General features: G+C 46.9%; 1 protein-coding gene across 1 annotated transcript; it reads left to right on the top strand.

The window, feature by feature from the left end:
- The first annotated feature begins 993 nt into the window (after window positions 1-993).
- Window positions 994-5,417, top strand: LOC136457741 (disease resistance protein PIK6-NP-like). The gene is made up of 2 exons (XM_066457754.1): window positions 994-2,224; window positions 3,115-5,417. The coding sequence occupies exons 1-2, from the start codon at window positions 1,125-1,127 to the stop codon at window positions 5,090-5,092; spliced, it is 3,078 nt and encodes a 1,025-aa protein (XP_066313851.1). The 5' UTR covers window positions 994-1,124; the 3' UTR covers window positions 5,093-5,417.
- The last annotated feature ends 17,075 nt before the right edge of the window (window positions 5,418-22,492 follow it).

Genomic DNA, 22,492 nt, shown 5'->3' with positions numbered 1-22,492 from the left:
AACGCTCGTTCGTGGTCGGCATGGCTAGTGGGTGCTCGGCAACACTAGCAGGTGCTCGGTAAAACTGGTGAGTGAATCACTCATCTGAGTCGGTGATCCTGTGGGCCAACAGCATATTCGTCCATGTTTGTAGGCTCGTCGAGGCCAGCTGGTGCAAGGCAGTTATGGAAGACCAGTGTGCCGCCGAAAGTGAAGCACTTCTTTTGCTGGCTATGCATGGAAGATGTTGGGCAACAGATAGGCGCCGAAGACATAGCTTGCAGGATTCTGATGAATGTGTGCTATGTCACCAACACACAGAAACGTTAGACCACCTTCTTCTTGGGTGCGTCTTCAGTAGACAGCTGTGGTCGACGGTGCTAAGGAGGTTCAACCTGGAGCTCGTCGTCCAAGTTCGGCAGGAAAACATCTTCACCTGGTGGCTTCTTCAAAGGAAGGAAGTTCCAAAAATAGCAAGACCGGGCTTTGACTCCCTGTTCTTTAATTTCTTGTCGGTTGGTCAATCTGGAAACAGCGAAATGCAAGAACATTTGGGGAACAAGCTTGCAGCCGATGCAACTGCTGTCCAAGATCATAGAGGAAGCAAGGGAGTGGACGCTCGCCGGGTACAGGAAGCTAAACGTGCTGCTGCTGCTGCTGTAGCTGTATCGAGCTTCGCCTCCTAGTTGCAAAATTCGATTTGTAATATAGCCTACTAAGCAAACTGAGTGTGGCTCTAGGTGGTAATGCTCATTACCAGCCTGGCTGCCGAGTGTTGATCTTTACTGCTTATTCTACTTCCTCCTAATGAAATATATGCTAACGCACGGTCGCGAAAACAAAACTGCTCTAAACATATTAGGCAGAAATCTATTTATCTATTTATTTAGGAACAGCGGAGTACATAAATATGAAAATACAACGGAGCAGCGGTTGGATTGGTCCTGAAAACAGCGGAGCACCCACAAGACCCCGAAGTCTTGACAAGCTACTGCCCACCCACCCACCCACCCACCACAAATCTGCGCCTTCATCTTCTACACCGAACCCACTCCTTGCTAATCTTCTCCATCCTAGACCTAGCTACCAAGTACAGGCAAGGCAACATTTGCCGGCCGGCGGCACGGCCAAAGGCCGAGGAGACCATGGCGTTGGCAGTGGGCGCGTCGGAGGCTATCCTCAAGTCGCTCCTGAGCAAGCTTGGGAGCCTCCTCGCTGAGCAGTACACCCTCATCCGTGGCGTCCGTGGGGACATCCAGTTCATCACCGACGAGCTCGCCAGCATGCAGGCCTTCCTCAGCAACCTAAGCAAGTGCAAGAAGAGCCACGACGACCAGACGGAGGACTGGATAAAGCAGATCCGCGACGTCACCTACGACATAGAAGACTGCATCGACGACTTCGCCCATAGCCTCCGTCCGGATCCCCAGGGCAGCGGCTGGCTCACCGCCGTCCTCACGACCCTCGACGAGATCCGGACGTGGTACACCCGCCGAAATATCGCCGCCCAGATCACAGATCTAAAAAACCGGGCGGAGCATATCGGCAAGCGACGTATCAGGTACGGTGTCCGCGACCCGGAGCCCGGAGAGGGAAACGGCTTGGCAGCTGGCCTGACGAAACAGGACGCTGCTGACCATCAGGAATTCACATGTGAGCTCGTCCGCATCAAGAAGCCAGTAGGGCCTGACGTGGAGCATCTTGGGTCTTGGATCGTTGACAAGAAGATGAATAAGCTCAGAGTACTGTCCGTCGTCGGGTATGGTGGTATGGGGAAAACCACCATCGCGATGGAGATATACCGGAAATTCGGGCCTCAGTTCGACTGCCGAGCGATGGTGACTGTGTCTCAGAACTCCGACCCTGAGATACTGTGGCGGAACATACTGAGTCAGCTGAAGCAGCAGGCCGAAAACGGCGTGAAGGAAGGCAAAGATAGCAGCACGGGTTCCTCAATGGAGAGGAAGATTCCAGTTATCGGAAGCATATTGAGCCGGCTTAGGCATCCGTGCCGAAATGAAGAGGACGATGGCAGCACTTTGCAGGGAAATCAAGCGGACTTGGTGGGAAACACACTGAGTCGGGTAAAGAATAATGGCGAGCACCATGGCACCACCTTGGAGAAGACGACTCCAGTTAGCGGAAGCATATGGAGTCGACTTATTACACTGCTCTCCCGGAAGGGAGGGGTGGATGGCGTGCAGCAAATACAAGCAGAGCTGAGGAGTTTCCTCAGAAAAAAGAGGTACCCTAGATCTACTTTATCTTTCGCTCTACTGAGTATTCCCTTCATTAAATTGTAACTAGAATTATACCCCTCATGTTGTTATAGGATTTATAAATAAACTTTAGTTAATTGTGTGTTATATGTGCTGACATGGACAAATAAATATATATTAGTGGATGACTTAGGTTGCTAATGTGGATAGCTTGTATGAATAGATATGTGTTATAATTGTATGCGCTAGTGGGTTGTTGGTGTGAAAAAACTTGCATGTAAGGCTGACCTCTACTAGAGTTTAGGATTATAAGAGATATATAGATTAGTTGTCCCGAAAATTAAGAAAAAAAAACAACCACTGAGCTCTTTCGTTCGCATAACGACGTGGCAGTGGTACACAGGAAAGATCTAGATTAAGGCTCCTTTTTTATAGATTCAGAGACAAATAATCCTATAAACTGTTTATAAAAATTAATAAATAATGGTTCGGCGCCTACGTGGCAGGCCCGCTTGCGGGTACGAGTCAGTGGGCGGGCAAGTGTGGTGGGAATGGATGGCGGCGCGGGGTGGCCTCTGATACTTTTTAAATAAAATTAATTAATTTTCACTGCGGTTGAAACCAGCGGTGATATAGATGATTATCACCGGCTCACCACCGACTTTCGATGCCAAAGTGTGAATCTGATGTCGATGATGGTTTTGAGCCGGCAGTGATAATGTTTGTGTAGTAGTGCATGAGCATGGTTTCATGGACTAGCCTGGCCTAATTCAAATATGAGAGTAGTTTCCAATTTAATAGTACCTAAAGAAAATGCATTATATTGGCGGGTACATGTAAAAGTATGCTCTAAAGAAACATTAGTTAGACATCATACATGGAATATATGCTAATATCCGTCATATATTTTGTGTAGGTACTTACTATTAATTGATGATGTCTGGTCAGAATCTAGTTGGCTTTATATCAAGAAATGTTTTCCTGAAAATGAACAAGGCAGCAGAATAATTGTCACCACCAGGATTCAAGCTGTGGCAACGACTTGCTCTCCTAGTGATAAAGAGCTTCATCTTATTCATCCAGTTAAAATTCTTGATGACACACAAGCCGAAGACTTGTTCCTGGACGAGTGCGAGGGCGCTGGATATGATCAACTAAATCATAGACACGTTCCAGCTAGAGTTTGGAAAATGTGTGGTGGCTTGCCATTGGCCATAGTTACCATGGCTGGTCTTGTAGCATCCGACAAGAAGCAGGGGGGGCACAAAGATTGGAATAAAGTTTGCGAATCTCTGTTTCCAAAGAATAAAGTATGTCATAATTCGGAGGAATTTATGAGGATAATAAATCATTCCTATCATGATTTGGATAATGATCTCAAGACTTGCTCCCTATATCTAAGCATATTTCCAAAGGGACGCAAAATCAGCATGAAGAGGCTCACAAGAAGATGGATAGCGGAGGGTTTTGTCAGCGAGAAGCAGGGGTTGAGTGTCGAGGTTGTTGCAGAGACATGCTTTAATCAGCTCATTGAAAGGAAGTTAATACGGCCTGTAGAGCACAACAGCAGTGGAAGGGTGAAGAGTTGCAAAGTCCATGACATGGTTCTTGAGTACCTAATTTCAAAGGCAGCTGAAGAGGATTTTGTTACTGTGGTAGGTAGCCACTGGTCCATGCCAACACATAGCAACAAGGTCCGTAGGCTTTCCGTCCACAGCAGTGACTCTAAACGTGTTCAGCATGTGGATAGCATGAACCTGTCCCACGTCAGGTCACTGACTGTGTTTGAGAGCCTGGACAAACTGCACTTCAAATCACTCAAAACTAGAATGGTTCAAGTATTAGATCTCCAAGGCTGCAGAGGTTTTAGGGAGAGCCATGACAAGGTTTCAGACATAAGTAAAATGGTTCTTCTCAAGTATTTGTGTCTCCGAAGAACGGACGTAAAATGTCTTCCGAAGAATATTCACAAGCTCAAGTACTTGGAGACTATAGATATAAGGGAGACAGAGGTTCAACGGTTGCCTGCAACTGTAGGAAAGCTTCAACGAATAAAGAACATACTCGGTGGAGATAAAAGAGCAAGGAAAACCCTAAAACTTCCTAGAGAATTCAAGGGAACAACGAGAGCCTTACGCATATTGTCAGGGGTTGAGATCGCGGAGGGATCAACAACAGCAGCATCAGATCTCAATTACTTCACGGGGCTGAGGAAGTTGGCAATTTACAAGATCCACAAGAATGAAGATATATTCAAAGATTTGCTGTCCTCTATCCAGTATCTTACTGGATATTCTCTTCAAACTCTTAAAATTGATGACGAGTCATCTGAATTCTTTAAGACCTTGGACTCAATGTCGTCCTATCCAACAGATTTGAGTACTCTTGAGCTGTCTGGCATGTTGCTTAAACTCCCATTGTGGATCAAGGACCTCAATAGACTTGTCAAGTTAACTCTGTCGGCAACAGCTCTCCGAACAGATAACTTAAAGGTCCTTAGCAATCTAGGTTCACTGTTTTCCCTCACCTTTTCAATCAGTGAAAAGCAGGATCCTTCTTTGGGAGCCATTCTCCAAAGAAATAAGTCTGCATCAGGAGGAGAGATCTTTTTTCCAGATGGAGAATTCAGTAAGCTCAAACTGCTTCGCATATTTGTTCCTCTTCTTCCATTGCTCAACTTCTCAAGAAAAGCGGCACCACAGCTTGAAAGGATTGAACTGCGTTTCAAGAGGTTGGAAGGTCTTCATGGTATGGACAATCTTATACGTCTCGAAGATGTGCTCTTGACAGTTGATGGCAAACGAAGTGAACCTACAAAGTCAATACTTGATGATTTGAAAGAAGCATCAGTATCATCCAAGTACACACTAATTGTCAATGAGTCCCATGATTGATCGGAATGTAGTCAAGTAAGATATGGTGTTGTTTCAGTCAGTAACAACAAACTCAGCTTTTATGTCTTCACTATGCACAAATTAAGCTCCATATGTGGCTGTGTTTATCCTTGGTGCAGTCTTTTTTACCCCTTTGATTCATCATGCCTTGGATCAGTTAGATATTCTCACTAGTAAGGATGCATTAGAATCACTGAAATACGCTGTATGCATGGTCTAATGTTGCATTAACAGCTCATAAGATTTGTCTGTATATTTATGTATTTTGGTGTCCACATATGTGTATTGTTGCACCCCAAAGTGTTAATTTGATACTAATGTTTTAAGTACCTTGCACTCCTTTGTTTTTAGTGATTGAATTTTCCATCAGAGGTTAGGTCACTAGAGAAATGACTTTCGGTTCGCACTTTAGTCCTTGTGTTAGAGCCCAGGACTAATGTGAGCATTAGTCCCGGGTCTAAATTTCAAGGGCACCAGAGGCCCTATTGTCCTGGTTGGTGTCACCACCCCAGACTAAAGGTCCCCTACCCGGAACTAAAGGTCCCCTATGGATGAATTCAAAAGGAGAGCATCCAGGACTTAGTCACATGTGTTGTCTGGCTGAGTTGATTAGGAAGCTATGCGCGAGGCAAGAGGTCCTAGAATTGAATCCAACGCACTGCAAGGGTCCCCGGGATTAAATTATTTTTTTTAGTTCCAAGGTTCTCTTTAGTCCCAGTTGCGTGACCTAGAACTAAAGGCCAGGACCTTTAGTCCCTGATCCATAGTCCTGGTTGAGAAACTAGGACTAAAGGTTGTTCCCAGTCGGGTCTAAATCCCATATTGGTACTAGAGGGTGAGACCCGGTGATAAGTGATCTTTGTGAGCAACGTGAGTGCCCGATACCTAAAGACCCAAGAGGATGAGCAGGTGGATTTGGCCTATTAAAAAGTTTTGCTAAGGCTTACTTGATCTACACTAGAAAAATCATAAGCTCGTCTAGCATGATGTGCACCTTTTATTTTTTCATTGTCCTCTATATATACACACAAACTTATAAAGAGTTTTACAACCTAGAACCAATCATATTAAGCAGCATATGCTAATATACAAAAGGTAAATCACTACTATAAATTTGGTCATCCTAGTCGGCACAATCACAGCTGGTTTTAAAACTAGTTGTGATAACTATCGCCGTTGGTTTGTATTACCAACCAGCGGTGATAATATTATCACTGCCAGTTCATATGAACATTGGCGGTGATAATTATCACAGCCAGTTTGCATTACCAGCCAGCGGTGATAGTCCATCATCTCCGCCAGTTGGCACTACCAACTAGTTGTGATGATGTGGTCCTCATCATTGCCGGCTCGCCGCATGAGCTGGCCGTGAGGACGGTTTTCATCGCAAGCTTGTTGTATGATCCAAATGGTGATAACCATGCTGCAACATAATAAAATTTATAATTTTTCAAATAAAATTGGAGAAAACAAACTTTATATCGAAGTTCTAGATCTCGTAGTTGATGACTTTTTCATTTGAAATCATTTACGGTTCCAGAATTCTATTTCAAGCTCTCTAAATTGGAAATCCAGTTTTTTTTTACTTGTACAAACGACCTTAGACGCAAAAATGACTAGAAGAAAAGTTGTAGATCTACAACTTTGTAGTTGACAACATTTTCATTAGAAATCATTTATGGTCTCAAATTTGTATCTAAAGTTTAAAATTTTTGAAAATCAAAATTTTCAAACGACCTCGGATGGAAAATCGACAAAAACTAAAGTTGCAGACATCGATGATAACTACAATTTTATATTTGATGACTTTTTCATTTGAAATCATTTGAGGTCCCAAAAGTATGGCTAAAATTCTCAAATTTTGAAATTCAAATTTGTCAAACGAGTTCAGATGGCGAAAGGACCAAAACCAAAGTTGTAGATCTTGATTAGAAAAATAAATCTTTTAGTTGATGACTTTTTCATTTGAAGTCATTTATGGTCCTAAACATTTATTTTAAAATCCTAAAAAGTGAATACTAGAGGAATGGATACATCATATAGACACAAGTGACTTGGGATGGAGTGGTTAAACGAGCTACGCGAGAGGACACATGTCTCAGGTTTAAATCTCACCACAGTACAGCGTACCGATTTTCACGCGAAAGATCATGAGACTTGTGACTTGCTATTTTTGGAGCATTTTTTGTGATTTTTTGGAAACCATCATCACCAACGATTCATGTTACCCTTATCACCGATGGTTGTAAACCATCTGTGATGACCGTGACATCACCGTCAACAATTCACCGCCGAGGCCTAAAACTAACAATGATGGGGGGTTATGAGCCTGTTGTGATCATGTGTTTGTAGTAATGAATGCCACAAAATACTAGTACAATATGGAAGCTTAAATGCTCTATGTAAAAGAGCAGGTTAAGAGAGGACAAACTCTCAGTGATGAGAATGTATCTAGTGGCATGGGCCTCTAAATGTCAACCACCAATCCATAGTAATGCTCCACTGAGGTATGCTCTGGGCCACCAACCCTTCTGCTGTTAACTACATTGAGCTTGCCACTTGTTGACACCTAAAGTGGCAAACGGGTAAACCACAAGCGTATGGTTGTCAATGTAGCCTTCACCAGGAGTATTCCAGGTATCATTATTTCCACAGGAAACGAGAAGTGAACTAACAAAGGATCAAGTCCATCCTATGATGCTACAAGGGGTTTATGATAGTTGGGTAGAGAGGATCTTTATAGCGATGATATCTAATAAGGTAAGATAGATATAATGGTGTTTACACACCCTCGCTCACAGAGGCAATAGTCAAGATAATATGAGACAAAGCTCCTACCTGAAGCGGCTATCTCTTTATGAGGGCCCTACCTTTTAGGAACTTGCCTAAGAACACATGGTAGTGGAATACAAGACTAGACAGGGCTATCACCACCTGCTAGCTACCACAAACAATTCATGTGACAAGCGGTCTACATAGGCAAGGTATAGTCGGGATTTGGACACCACGTCCACACTATATCGCACTACTCTAACTTTGGCCCACTAAGTTTCCCTTAGCGAAGCTAGAGCACTCTACTAAAGTAAAGCAGCGTACTAATGAAAAAACAAGTATATAGCTATTATACCAGAATTAGATATCAAATACTATAAAAGAATCTCATATAAGTTACTTACAAGAAGAGCACATTGTCGAGGTACACCTTGGAGACAATTCGCGACAGACCCGGGGCTTTCTCCAGAACAGTGCCAGCCCTAAGGGTAGGCCACTAGGTGTGACGGCCGAGGGCCCAAGCGGAGCAGGGGCCCAAGCCTAGGTATACAAACACCTAGGTCCTATAGTCCATTAGGTATTAGCAAACTAATGAAAGAGAGACATAGAACTGCTCAGGCGGTCCAAAAAGACAACATCGACATTTTTTCCTAGTTTTGTTTTCCCATGGTCCTCGGGTAGAGAGGAGGCGAGGAGTCATGCTGCACATAGCACACTCTGATCGTGAGTTCGCGACGTGCGCCTTACACACGCAAAGCTGGCGAGCCGCGCCGCCACGAAGAGCTAGACTACCAGAGACACGGACACGGCGCACGAGGACGACGACCATACAGGGCTCCACGACGACGACATCTTAATTCTTGGCTTCTTATGAATTGCGATCACCGATCAGTTGTTTAGGTCCAAGGTATTTTTTCTTTTTTATTTTTAATCCAAATTAATTATTTGTATAGTATTCCAGACTTCTAGTACTTTGTACCCGTATAGTCATATTTTTCTCCTAATTTAGGTGTTAAAATTTTAGAATGTTACCTAATAAATATTTGTCATGGGTGAGAAAAGAAAACAAATATATTGCTTTTTTAATCTACATTGTTTCTCGATAATTATCATACATCTACAAATATATTGCTTAATCTACATTGTTTCTCGATAATTATCAGACATGTTAAATTAAAAATATGTTATTGAATTTGCTTTCATTTTGCAAGTAAAATTAGCGCCTATATATTATAAGATTTTATACATGGTCAAGAGGGGCCGTTGCGACGAGATCGCCAGAAGGCCCTCGAAATCCTAGGGCCGGCACTGCTCCAGAAGACTTCCCCCACTCTCTCCCTATTTGCATAGCACTACTACTAGAGCTTGGAACCTAAGTAGAGAGTAACTTCTCCTAAGCAAGCATGATTTGAGAGTGAGGGGTAGGTGGTATATATAGTGCTCTACGTGGGCCCATGGATCTGTGTGATCAACCCTTTGAGCCATTGGATCAAACCGACACGATTTGGAGGATGGAGATCATGGCTCATGCATGGAGGCATGCATATAGGCAGTGGAAGAAAGTTGATGTGGTTTGGCCACCAGAGGGGGTTGCTGACCCCCCTATGACAGCCTATCTAACGACCCAAAAGTAGTTCCAATTTTCATTCTTGATGACAACCCTCGGAGAAGTTCCCAATTTAGTTTCTCAAGGACCTTAAGTGAATACTCGTTTGATTTTGGGTACTCTCAGTTGATTGGTACTCCATTTCATGGCTCCACCTAGTTAAAGTTGAGCACGTCAACCCATGGTCGACCAAGCATTTGTGTCAAGAAATCATCTCTTGAGAAATGCAACCAAGGATCCCTTATCTTCTTCAAGTTAAGCAAAGTTGTTTGAATTACAACATTGGTCCCGATGCCAAGAACCCTAACTCTTGGCTTAATTGGTCAAAGACAGAGAACTACCGAACTGTTCACCAGTACTACCGGACTGTTCGATAGAATTGCAGGGACAGCAGATTGAGTGGAGAATGAGATGTTTTCCATTATGTGATATGGCCCACATGTTAGCATGAAATGGAGATATTTGCAAGCATCTGAACCTTAGCTCTACTCACTCCCCTCTCATTCCCCTCACTCCCTCTCTCTCTAGAATGAAGAACAAGAGAAGAAAAGGATGAACTAGAGTGAGAAAGTGGAGAAGATGAAAAAGAGAAGGAGAATCAATGCTACAAAGGGCAGCAAGATCAGCTATGAATCAAGATCTTAAGCTTCAACAACTTCTCATCCCATGGTTAGCTCAAGAACTCTCTCTTCTCATTGCCTTGAGATCAATCCTCAAACCCTAATTCAAGTTTCTCTCCTTGCATGGATGGATCATGAGGATTGCATGATGTTTCATCATCTCAAGGGTAAGATTCAAATGTTGCTACAACTCAATCCTCTCAAGATTTCTCTAGATTACCTCTTATTTGGATTCTTGGATAGTTTTGCAAGAAATGGTGGAATCCAACTCTTTAGCTTGGAAGTAAGGATCTCAAGTGCTCTATCTCTATCATTGGTGACAGGGAACTCACCAAGATGCCAAACTAAGTTGTCATGCCCAATCTTAATCTCTCAATCTCTCACTACTACACAATATTTAGCGAAGACAGGGAAAAGGGCTTAACTGAGGCGGGCAAGCCAACCACCACGGTAGAAAGGTCACGGTTAATCGTGGCCTTAACCAAGGCGTTTGGCCACCCGCCTCAGTTAATCAAATAAAAAACAAAAAAAATAAAAAAGCCCATGGACAAGCTTAGTGAGCCCATCCATGGGCCTACCGAGCCCGTCCACACGCCGTCGTCGCCATAGCTCGTTGGATCCACCGCCAGGGAGCTGATGGGGGAGTTTGAGTGCCACCACAAGGAGGAGAAGGAGCGCCACCACGGGGAGGCCCATGCCACGGCTAGAGTTCATGTAGAGGTGGAGGGGGAGGAGAGCCGCCATGGGGAGGCCAGATCCTGCCTCCATGCCACCAGATCCAGCCTCCACGCTGCCACCAGAGATGAAGGGGGAGGGGATGCCACCACCACCTAGATCCACAACATGGAGAACCCACGCCACCATTGGGAGGCTGGATCCAGCCTCCACGCCACCGGATCTGGCCTCCACGCCACTGTCAGAGTTGAAGGGGGGAGGGGAAGCCGCCACCACCTAGATCCTTGACATGGAGGACCTGCGCCGCCGTTGGGAGGCTAGATCCGGCCTCCATACCACCGGATCCAGCCTCCATGTAGCCACCAAAGTTGGAGGGGAGGGGAAGCCACCATCGCCTAGATCTACGACATGGAGGACCCACACCACCGTTGGGAGACCAGATCCAGCCTCCACGCCACCGGATCCCGCCTCCACGCCGCCACTGGAGTTGAAGGGGGAGGGGTAGCTGACACCACCTAGATCTAAGACATGGAGGACCCACATCGCCGTGGGGAGGCCGGATCTGGCCTCCACACCCTAGATTGAGGGAGAAGGGAGGAGGCCCCGTGCTGGGAGAGTGATGGCTAGATCCGAGAGACCTCGCCACCATGAGCCCCCGCTAGAGGGGATGGGAGGGTGCACCGCCGGCCACACTCGGCTGACGCCGCGCCACTAGGAGAGGATAGGAGGGCCACCGAGGGAGGGAGAGAGAGCGGAGGGATGGAGTGCTAAAAGGTCCTAATGGCTAGAGGGGGGTGAATAGCCTATTAAGATTTCTACAACAACACTTAGCAAACCGGTTAGACAAATATGAGGCGAAGCGAGTGTTACGCTAGCCTACTAAAAATGCAAGCCATCTACCACAATCCTAGTTTCTATTCACACAATGGCTATGTCACTATATTAAATTAGTGTGCTCTCAAAGGCTAACTAAAGAGCTTCACTAACCAAAATAACAAGCTCTCATGATTAGCTACACTAAAGAGCTTGACAACTAGTTTGTGGTAATGTAAAGAGAGAGAGCAAGATGGTTATACCATCAAGTCAAGGAATGAACCAATCAATCACAATAATGAATACCAATGTAGACCAATCACCTCAGAATTAAATGATGACACAATAATTTTATACCGAGGTTCACTTGCTTGCTGGCAAGCTAGTCCTCGTTGTGGCGATTCACTCACTTGGAGGTTCACGCGCTAATTGGCATCACACGCCAAACCCTCAATAGGGTGCCACACAACCAACACAAGATGAGGATCACACAAGCCACGAGCAATTTACTAGAGTACATTTTGGCTCTCCACCGGGGAAAGGTCAAGAACCCCTCACAATCACCATGATCGGAGCCAGAGACAATCACCAACCTCCACTCGCTGCTCCAAGCCATCTAGGTGGTGGCAACCACCAAGAGTAACAAGCGAATCCCATAGCGAAACATGAACACCAAGTGCCTCTAGATGTAAACACTCAAGCAATGCACTTGGATTCACTCCCAATCTCACAACGATGATGAATCAATGATGGAGATGAGTGGGAGGGCTTTGGCTAAGCTCACAAGGTTGCTATGTCAAAGTAAATGGCCAAGAGAGTGAGCTTGAGCCAGCCATGGGGCTTAAATAGAGAGCCCCCACGAATAGAGCGTTGGCTCTCTATTCACTTAAAAAAATGAGACCAGATGCAGGACCCTAGCGTTCGGTCACGCGATGCACGCCACGTTGCACCTGCTATAAATATTGATCGCCCGATCTCAACGGTCATCAGTATACTTAAGTTGTGACCGGATGCACTATAGTGTAGGACTGGACACAGGACTCCAGTATCCGGTCACTTCCAGTATAGTTCCAGTCATGACCGAGCGTGTTCGGTCACGCTCGACCGGACTCGCCCAGCGTCCGATCACTTACCCTCTTCTCTATGTGCCGCAACATCAGCAAGACTGGATGCTAAATAGTGTTCAACCAGAGTCCGGTCGCCTGCGTCCGGTCACTGGCCAAGAGTACCACTTTCTTTTATAATTGTCTGGACATTGCTCTCTAGAGTCTGGTCACACATGACCAGACTCGCTCAAAGTTCGGTTAGTCTTTGCTGACAGACCGACACCTAGGTTTAGCCACCAGACGCGTCCGGTCCCATGAGGACAGCGTCCGGTGCACTCTATGAAACCCTGTCTTTTCTGTATAGGGTGTCAGTGGCACCGTTGGACTGTCCGCACTCTATGGGCAGACACTCCACTGGTGAAGTTTCGAACCCTTTGTGCATGTGTGTTAGCATATTTTCACAAACATTTTCAAGGGTGTTAGCACTCCACTAGATCCTAAATGCATATGCAATGAGTTAGAGCATCTAGTGGCACTTTGATAACCGCATTTCGATATGAGTTTCACCCCTCTTAATAGTATGGCTATCGAACCTAAATGTGATCACACTCGCTAAGTGTCTTGATCACCGAAATGAAATGGCTCCTACCACTTATATGTTTGCCTTGAGCCTTTTGTTTTTCTCTTTCTTCTTTTCAAGTCCAAGCACTTGACCATCACCATGGCATCACCATCATCATATCATGATCTTAATCTACTTCACCACTTGAAATGTGCTACCTATCTCATGATCACTTTGATAAACTAGGTTAGCACTTAGGGTTTCATCAATTCACCAAAACCAAACTAGAGCTTTCAAGTGGGAGAGGGAGAGGCGTCGGGGGCACTGCTATCGGGGGCGTGAGGGAGAGGGAGGCATCGGGGGCGACTGAGGGAGAGGAAGTTAGGGTTTTGTGCTCGTGGTATCTATATTATGAACCTGTTATCAGGCCTAGATGGGCTGTTCGGGCCTTATATTTACCGAGGCGGACCTTATAATGTGACCGCCTCAGTTAATATATTAATCGAGGCACGGTTATGTTAGGGCAACCACCTCGGTTAATTGATATTAACCAAGGTGGTTTCGTTACAGTGCCCACCTCGGTTAAGTATTAACCGAGGCAGTTGCTGGCATGGCCGCCCTACCTCGAATAACCGAGGCGGGCAACCAGGCCGACCGCCTCTGAGGGCAATTGGGAAACGCTGCACAAAAGAATTTGTGTAGTAGTGATGGATCATGAGGATTGCATGATGTTTCATCATCTCAAGGGTAAGATTCAAATGTTGCTACAACTCAATCCTCTCAAGATTTCTCTAGATTCCCTCTTATTTGGATTCTTGGATATTTTTGCAAGAAATGGTGGAATCCAACTCTTTAGCTTGGAAGCAAGGATATCAAGTGCTCTATCTCTATCATTGGTGACAGGGAACTCACCAAGATCCCAAGCTAAGTTGTCATTCCCAATCTTAATCTCTCAATCTCTCCATTTAGAATTCTTAAGTAAATTAAGAGGAATCACTAGTTGCACATGTAACCAAGGTCTAAAACCTAAGTATCCCAAGCCTAGTGAGCTACCCAAATCACTATAGGTATATCTTGCACATGCATGAAGGCCACAATCCTGCATCTAGGTGTGAATCACCAAACCTTCACCTAAGAACTCAAGAACATAGGTTCTATCGCCCATTTGGTGGAGAGTTTGACATAATCCCATAGCATAACCCACAAAGCCTTATACACCTTCGGTGTGGACCAATGGACTATCCGTGATATTGGTCGGAGCATCCGTCGAATTATAAAACCAATGTCCAAAAAACCTAAGAATACCCAGTTACCACCGGAGCGTCTGTGACATCTCATGAAGAGTCCACTGAATTATAAGCATGAATGTTTAGAGAACCTAAGAACTCCCAGTTCCTACCGAAGAGTCTGTCAATCTAGACAGAGCGTCTTTCAACTGTCAACTTACCAAAATTCCTAAGTCCCAAATCACCAGAATGTTCCACGGAACATTCCATAGGTAACGGAGAGTCCATCACCTATATGGCGGAGGGTCCGTCAACCAAACTAGAACCAAAATAGACATTGTTAGCCTCTAGAGCCAAACCAGTGGAGCATCCACCACAAGTGTTGGAGTGTCCGATGAATGACAGAATAAGTAGATGTTGTCTAGAACCCTACTCTAGAGTTTAATAAACTTAACCACAATAGATAGCAAACATTGCACTAGTAAAACACAGTTAGATGTCTCTTCCCAAGTTCCAAATCAAGATCTCTATCTTTATCTCCTTATTGACAGTGCGGCTATATCCAATCCTCGTATCCTCTCTTTTTAGGTTCGACTGACGTGTGAGGATCATGTATAAGTTGTCATTGTCATCCCTAGTCGTCAGGAATGACATAACCAGGTAGGTGTAACAACCCAAAAATCCACACACCAAAAATCCCAACTACAAAATATTTCTGTTTTTATCCCCATGTAATGATGAGTGACATTTGTAGGAGCTAACCCTAAGTGTTGCATTAGTCCTAAGCATAGCATGTCACTTGTTGTATAGGTGTGTGTTTAGAATCCCTAACACCTACATCCTTGCATGCATTTTAATTCTAAACAAGTGAGTTGCTTTTTATTGATCTTTTGTTGTGCAAATAAAAGAGAAAGGAAAACAAAATAGATGAAAGAATAAATAAAAGAGAAAGGAAAGAATAGGGAGCAACAGTAGCCCAGGCCTGCTCGGCCTTGCGAACCAGCCCACCTGCCCTCCCACACGCGCACGCGGCCCATGAAGCCGGCCCAGCAATGCCCTACCGCTCGCGCTCGCACAATCCACTGACGAGCCAGACCCGCCCGTCAGACGTCATGCACCGCATGCTGCCGCATCAGGACAGGCTGACAAACGGGCCCCCTCTGTCAGCCGCCTAGCTACAGCATCATCGTCTTCCCCACGCTCCCTCCACCACATGACCGAGAGCCGACCGCGGAGCAGGCGCGGGCCTGGGGTCATGCAAATCACATGACCCTGTTTTTCCCTTTTGCCGCGCCTATGCTACCACACGTGAGCCATCGGATGTGCTCGGCGCATCACCACCGCCCATCACCGTCCACCATCGGAGCCTTGGAGCTCGGCTATAAAAGCCAACGCCCGTGAACCCTAACCCTCAGCCCATTCACCACCACCGCTGGTGGCACAGCACCACACCGCAACAAAGTCGAGAGAGAGGGAGGAGGGAGAAGCATGGAGGAGAAGGAGGCCGCTGCGGGGAGGAGCTCGCCAGATCTAGGAGCGTCGCCCCGATCAGCTACAGCGACGTAGCTGCTCGGCACAGCACTGCATCGCCTCATCGTGGCCTCGCCTCGCCACTGCACCGCCATCCTACCACCATGAGCCCTACGGTGAGACATCTTGCTGAGACCGCCTCCCTAGCCAAATGGAACGCGCACCACCATGATCGAAACCTTGCTGAAGCTTTGAGCTCCGGCCTAGCCCAACTGGTAAGCTAGGGAGACCGCCATGGCCACGTTTACCGAGACCCAGGACACACCGTGCGTGCTGTCATCAGCCAAAAGGAGGACCCTAGCCATGACGTAGTACATTGGAGCAGGAGCGCACATGCACGAGCACACTCACCATGGCCGAGAGCACAACCATGGCGAGACCACCGCGTCTTCTATGTCGCGGTAAAGGCGACGTTGACACACCGACTAGCCCCGCCATGACGAGAGTCAGGCCGCACTCACCTTAGCCGAGGAAGAAGCCCACCGGAGCCCTACGTTGCCGCACCGCACCTTGTCGGAGCGCCACCGCCTCTGTGTTGCCCTCACCACTGTGGCCAGAGCCACCGGGAGCACCAGGAGCTCCTTCAACACGCCCACCATGGTCGTAGAAGCACCGTGGAGCTCACATGCTTCTCCAACTGGACTCTCGTTACCACCACAGCCTTGTCCATGCACGCCGACGGACCCATGCCACCGTTCACCGTGGCCGGGACCCTAGGAAGCCCTAGCCGCCACCTTGACCCCACCAAGGCTTAGCGACGCTTTTGCCTACCTTAACCATGCACCAGTACCACCTGAGAGGCTCGCCGGGGACCTCACCGCTGGCGGAAGCCCCATTGGGGAAGAGCAGGGGACCCCGACCACGACCACGCCGACCACTCCGACAACGACCCTATCCACCACGCCGACCACTCCGACCACGACCACATCGACCACACCCCGAGCAGCTTTGCCAAGTAGCTCCAACCACGACCCCGTCGACCACTCCGACCACGACCACGTCGACCACACCCTGAGCAGCTCCACCGAGCTCCGACCACGACCACGTCGTGCACGTGAACCGAACCCTAGGAAGGAGTAAGTGGACCAAGTCCTTCAAAGACCGGCTCAACGGTCTATGGACCAATGCTGGTGGGTTCACCATGAACCACGCTTCACCTGTGCCCGTGGACCACGGACAATTAATGGCCCAGCAAGATGACGTGGCCACCCCAGCACGCGCCACGTGATGGACCAAGGTCTAGCCCGTATCTAGGCTCAACCGGCCCAGTTTGGACCCAGCCTGTATTGACCATTAACCGATCGACGTTGACCGTTGATCAGGGCCACATGACAATGACTGTGATTCGTTGAACGTTGACTCACCGGTTGACTTGACGTTCACTTAGACCAGACCCACATGTCAGTGACACCATCAGTAGGACCCACCTATCAGCCACAGTTTTGCCCTGATAACACCATGCCAACGTCATACCGACGATGTGACCACGCCAGCATCGGGGACCTCAGTGATCTCTCCGACCACCTCGGTGATCTCTCCAACCACTTCGACGATCCCTCCGACCACTTCGGTGACCTCTCCAACCACCTCACTAGCTGTTTCGCCACTCCAAGTTCCCACACGTCACGTGAACCAGTCCCAGCGTGACACGTGTCAGCCCAAAATTAATTCAACCTTTTTCCATTGAACAGAAATGATTGAAACTTTGGAAATTCATAACTAATTCATATGAACTCAGAAAAGCACCAGACTATGACCAAAATTCATCGAGCCCTACGCAACAAACCCATGTTTGAGTGCATCTGGCTCTTTTGAATTCTTATTGCTTCTTTGTGCTATTCTATAGACGTCGCTAACGCGACTATAATGCGATCATTTGTAGACTCGGAGGAGAACCAGACGGACGAGGATCGAGAGTACCATGAGGAGTATGGAGACGACGGCACTAAAGGTGCCACATCCCACCCAATCTCGTAGCACCCATTATGCATGGCTTATGTAGAACTGCTATTGCTTTACTTTAATGTTATATACACACTATGATAGGAATTGCATGGTAGTATGCTTTCTTGATGACCTTTACCTTGACGCAACCTTACCCCTGCTCACCCTACTGATAGGCTAGTCACACGCTCGCAGCTATATTTCATTGCTTATCACTACTACTACGCTTGCATTACATTGATGCGTGGTAGGAAACTGGTGTTATCTGGACTATGGGGGAGAGTGTTGCGTGTGTGACTTGGGTGCGTGGAGGGTGAGGGTTGTGTCAACTGAGCTAGAATAACGACGAGCCTGGGGCGAGTCTTGCCATGTGGTGCTACCTGGGCACTTGGATATGGAATACCTATGGTGGGTAAATGGTAATTGGAGGTGGCCTCGGGTGTGAACCTCGGACAGGTGGAGCCCGGGGTAGAGGTGCTGTGGTGGCACGATAATTGGAAACCCTGATGAAGACATTCTGGCTTGGTCATCCCTAAGGACTTACTAGTACTCAGATTCATCGGGAAGCCTTACATCCCACTCACCCTATATGGTACGGGATGGTCGGACTACTTGGTAGAGCGGTGCCACTACTGCTAGGCAAACGTGTGTAAGGAGGTACGGGGTGCGCGGTTTCCCCCCACACCCTACCAAGACTTTAGGAGGCCTTGTGGACCTGGCTCCTGACATCTGGAGGGCCCCGGCTCTGTCTACGACTCACAGTATCAGCCATCCCAGACTAGACTTGGGATGTTCTAGGGCTGAGAGGTAGGGTGGCATCGTTCTAGGCTAGCAAGCGACCGGAATTCTGCCTAGGAGATTCTAGACTCCAAGGATGGCTAATCTTGTGGGCATGTAAAACCTCTGCAGAGTGTTTGGTTGATCGATCGATACATATGCCAACTTGTCGGCTATGGACCTTTCCTGGGTTTCGCTTAAACTAGATAGGAGATGAGTCCTTCTCTTCTTCCCCTGGGAGAAAGTGTCGATCATAGCTAGGGGCTACGGGCCATGAGACAGTGCCAAGAGGGAGTTGGCCTGTCGACTGAGCGATGGTATGGAGATGATGTGGGATGGTATGGTGGAAATGTGGTGATGGTGTGGAGATGGTGGTATATCGATCCCAGGATCAAAACCTGGCTCTGGACGGGAATGGGGTGGAATGTGTGTGGGAATGGTGAAAAAACTTGACCAACTATTATTATATACTTGATATGCTATAACATAGGAAGCCCCAGCCTTATAGGTTCCTTTTGATTATATCCAACTTGCATCCAATTTCCATAAAGCAATGCTCATAGGGTTGGGAGTGGCCAGTACAAATCGTACTAATAAATTTTGGCACATAGGTTCTGCTGAGGAGTTTAGCTCCGAGGAGTTTGACGGTTGAGGGGTTCGTTCCTACGCTCGAGTTTGGCGATCTTATCTTCAAGCTGTTCTGAATGAATGCTACTTTTTGGATTCCGCCAATGCGGCGATGTAATAATTTATGTATTTCCACACTATTTGTACTCTGATATTATCGTTGTATGGATGTGATATTTGACTGTAATTTGGGTAATATGATCTACAATGGTCTTATTACACTTCGACTCTGTGGATTTCCCTTCGCGGAAATCAGGGTTGTTTTAGCTGGTATCAGAGCCATACTTGACCATAGGACGAAAGCCTCAGAAATGGACGATAGAATAGGACGTGAACAACCCTTCTTTCGGTTATATACCGACCCTGCATCTACTTTTGTGCAAGGCTTATCTATTTATGGACCTGCTAACACCTGTTCATTAAAATTTATAGATGACAACGAATGTCGACTGGCCACCTCTAGGACCGCTACCTCTGGACCACGCCAAGCTTACCTTTGACCTACATGAGCTCGGGGGTTTTGCATAGACCCTCTGCCGGGTTCTCGTCACGTTAGGTGTCCCCGACGAGCTTGTTAAGGTCACCTACACCGGGAAGCTAGCTCAGGAAGGAAGAATAGAAGGACCGATTGTCACCTCAGTCGAGTTCCCAGCTAGCACTACCTTACCTTCTGTCCCAGCTTTCATTGAGTTGACTATAGAGGACACAGTCGAGGAGGGACTATAGGCTATCTCACACAAGGCACTTTGCAGAGTGATGAGGGACCACTATGAGCACCTGAAGACGACAGAGTTCCGTCTACTTCCCTAGGCCCTTGACCTCAGCCTTACCCCTAGTGAGCAGAGCTTCGCAGCTAGCAGAGTTATCTTCATCGAGGAGGATAGATGCCTTCGTGTCTTAGCTATCCACCTACTGGAGCAGGACAGGTACGTGACCTAGCTGGAGCAGAAGAGATGTCAGGACTAGGCCCTTCTGTGGGAGTACCAGGAGCGAGACTCGCAGGGAGCATAGGAGAGAGCTAGTCTGCTCAAGACAGTTGCCAAGCTACAGGATGAGTTCAACCATCGTGAAGAAGTCCACAGAGCCGAGGTCGCTGACTTACAGGACAAAGCAGCCAACCTAGGCAATAGGAACTGCTACCTCGATAGCAAGGTCTTGGAGTTGTAGAGAGAGTTGGACGATAGGAAAGCCGAGTTCAGCCATAGAGGAGACAGAGAGAGGTCCAAGTGGATTGATATGCTGAAAATCCAATCTTAGAACAAGACCATGACCCAGGAGCTAGAGGAGTTTAGGAAGAAGGCCGTTCGCAACCAGGGTCACCTAATTGAGGCACTCAGGCAGAACGAGTACCTACAGGACAAGTGTGAGAGGACATGGCAGGCTTGGCAGAAGTCTAATAAGAAGCGCCTCAGGGAGATGAAGGGTATGTGGGATCAGTTACCCAAGGAGATTCACAGCAAGACGAAGCCTAGGATAGAGGAGTTTGAGTTAGCCCCGACTCGCCTCAACCTAGACGCCTGCCCTACCCTACCTGGAGCCAAGCCTACTATTGACACCATTTTTTGCACATGTCAAAATGATCAGAGTGGGCTAATCGGCAGGAGGGAAGTTACTGTATACGCTGACAGCCGATGAAAATCAGCTTGTAAAGATGGTTGCCGATGAATGGTGGTGATCGATGGAAAGGTTGATTTAGACTCGGGCATTGCTGATAAGGTTGGAGATGTTATTGTCGATGCCGATGAAGGAAGGCTTGAAAACTACTGCCGATGAAACAGGAAGTATGCTGATGGAAAGGAGGTCGGTGAGAATTCCATCGTAATTGAGGCGGACAGGGAAATAGATAGGAGTTGATTTCCTTTTCTATATTTGTTAGAGTATGATTCATGTAAGAGTCACGTGTTTCCTTAGATATGGACTTGGTGTCCTAGTCGTATTTGGTTATGTCTCTTTAGATCAGGGTATAAATATAGATTGAGGGGAAATGTAATAAAAAAATCAATATCAAAACCAATTTTTACTCCTATTTGCATCTACTTACTTTTCGGTGACTTCGTCAATTTGCATATTTTTCCTTTTTACGAGTTCTCATTGATTCGGCGAGTTGCATAGCTTCAGTGCGACCTTCGGCGATTCTTGAGTTCCACATGAGTACCTCTTGGCCGTGACTTCTAGGCGTATCGCTGTTGTCAGGACCAAAGTGCTCGTATCTTCATCCTAGTCGATTAACAGGTCAAATCGACTGGCACGCTTTGGATATCGATTCGGGTATTAGCCCTTTGTGTTTGCAGATCCACTTTTGCATCAACACAACTTTTGGCACGCTCGGTGGGACCAATCAATCCGATCAATATGTTCAATTTCGAGATCAATTCAGGGAACATTATCGCGGTATCAGAAGAAGATCTTAAGGAAGAGCAGAGGCAGGCTATGGAAAAAGGCTGTAGAAGAATACAGGCAGCTTTGTCTGAAATCATTTAGCCTGAACAAGAGTGGACAAGTCATCCAGAAGCAAGATTTGCCGTTGCCTCGGTAGGTTACCTTTGACTCCAATCCTGGTAAACTTCAAGAGATGGTTAATTCTGCAGTAAATCAGCTTTGATTAATCATTCCAATGTGCTGTCCAATACTGTTCATAATGCTATGGTTCAAACTCTCAAAGAAGGACAAGCGTCATCGCATTACGTTGGGCCTGCCTATCACCAACCAGAGCCGGCATCTGTCAATACTCCATCGGCTCCCTCAGCCGTTGTGGGTACAGAAGTTACTTCTCCTCCAGTATCGGCAAGCTTACCTAATATTCAATCTACACCGATATGATCAGATCCGGTACTACCAGGAGGACGAGTTCAGCTTAATACAGATCTATCGGCATCAGCTATGTCAGGCCCTGTGTCTCAGAATAAGCAGATTCCTGCTAATTGGTGGGGATATGGTATGCCTCCGGAGTCATCTGCTTTCAATCTTGGGTTACCTCAAGTGTTTGATGTAGTAGGAAAAGCTCCTATACCATCGGCTGTTTCGCCGATGGCTCAAGTGCCTCAATATGCCACAGCAACTACTGTGCAACCAACTCCAGGAGGTTTCCAGATGCCTTTGGTTCAAACACCCAATTCAAGTCCATCGGCAAGCTTACTACCGATGCAGCAGAAAGCCCCTGCTATGAGTCAAACTGGGGTTCAGTTCATGCCTCAAGCTGGTT

Source organism: Miscanthus floridulus, chromosome 6 (assembly GCF_019320115.1).
Source record: "Miscanthus floridulus cultivar M001 chromosome 6, ASM1932011v1, whole genome shotgun sequence".
NCBI lineage: Eukaryota > Viridiplantae > Streptophyta > Magnoliopsida > Poales > Poaceae > Miscanthus > Miscanthus floridulus.
Note: the sequence above shows the minus strand (reverse complement) of the source record. Positions and strands in the feature narration are given on the sequence as shown.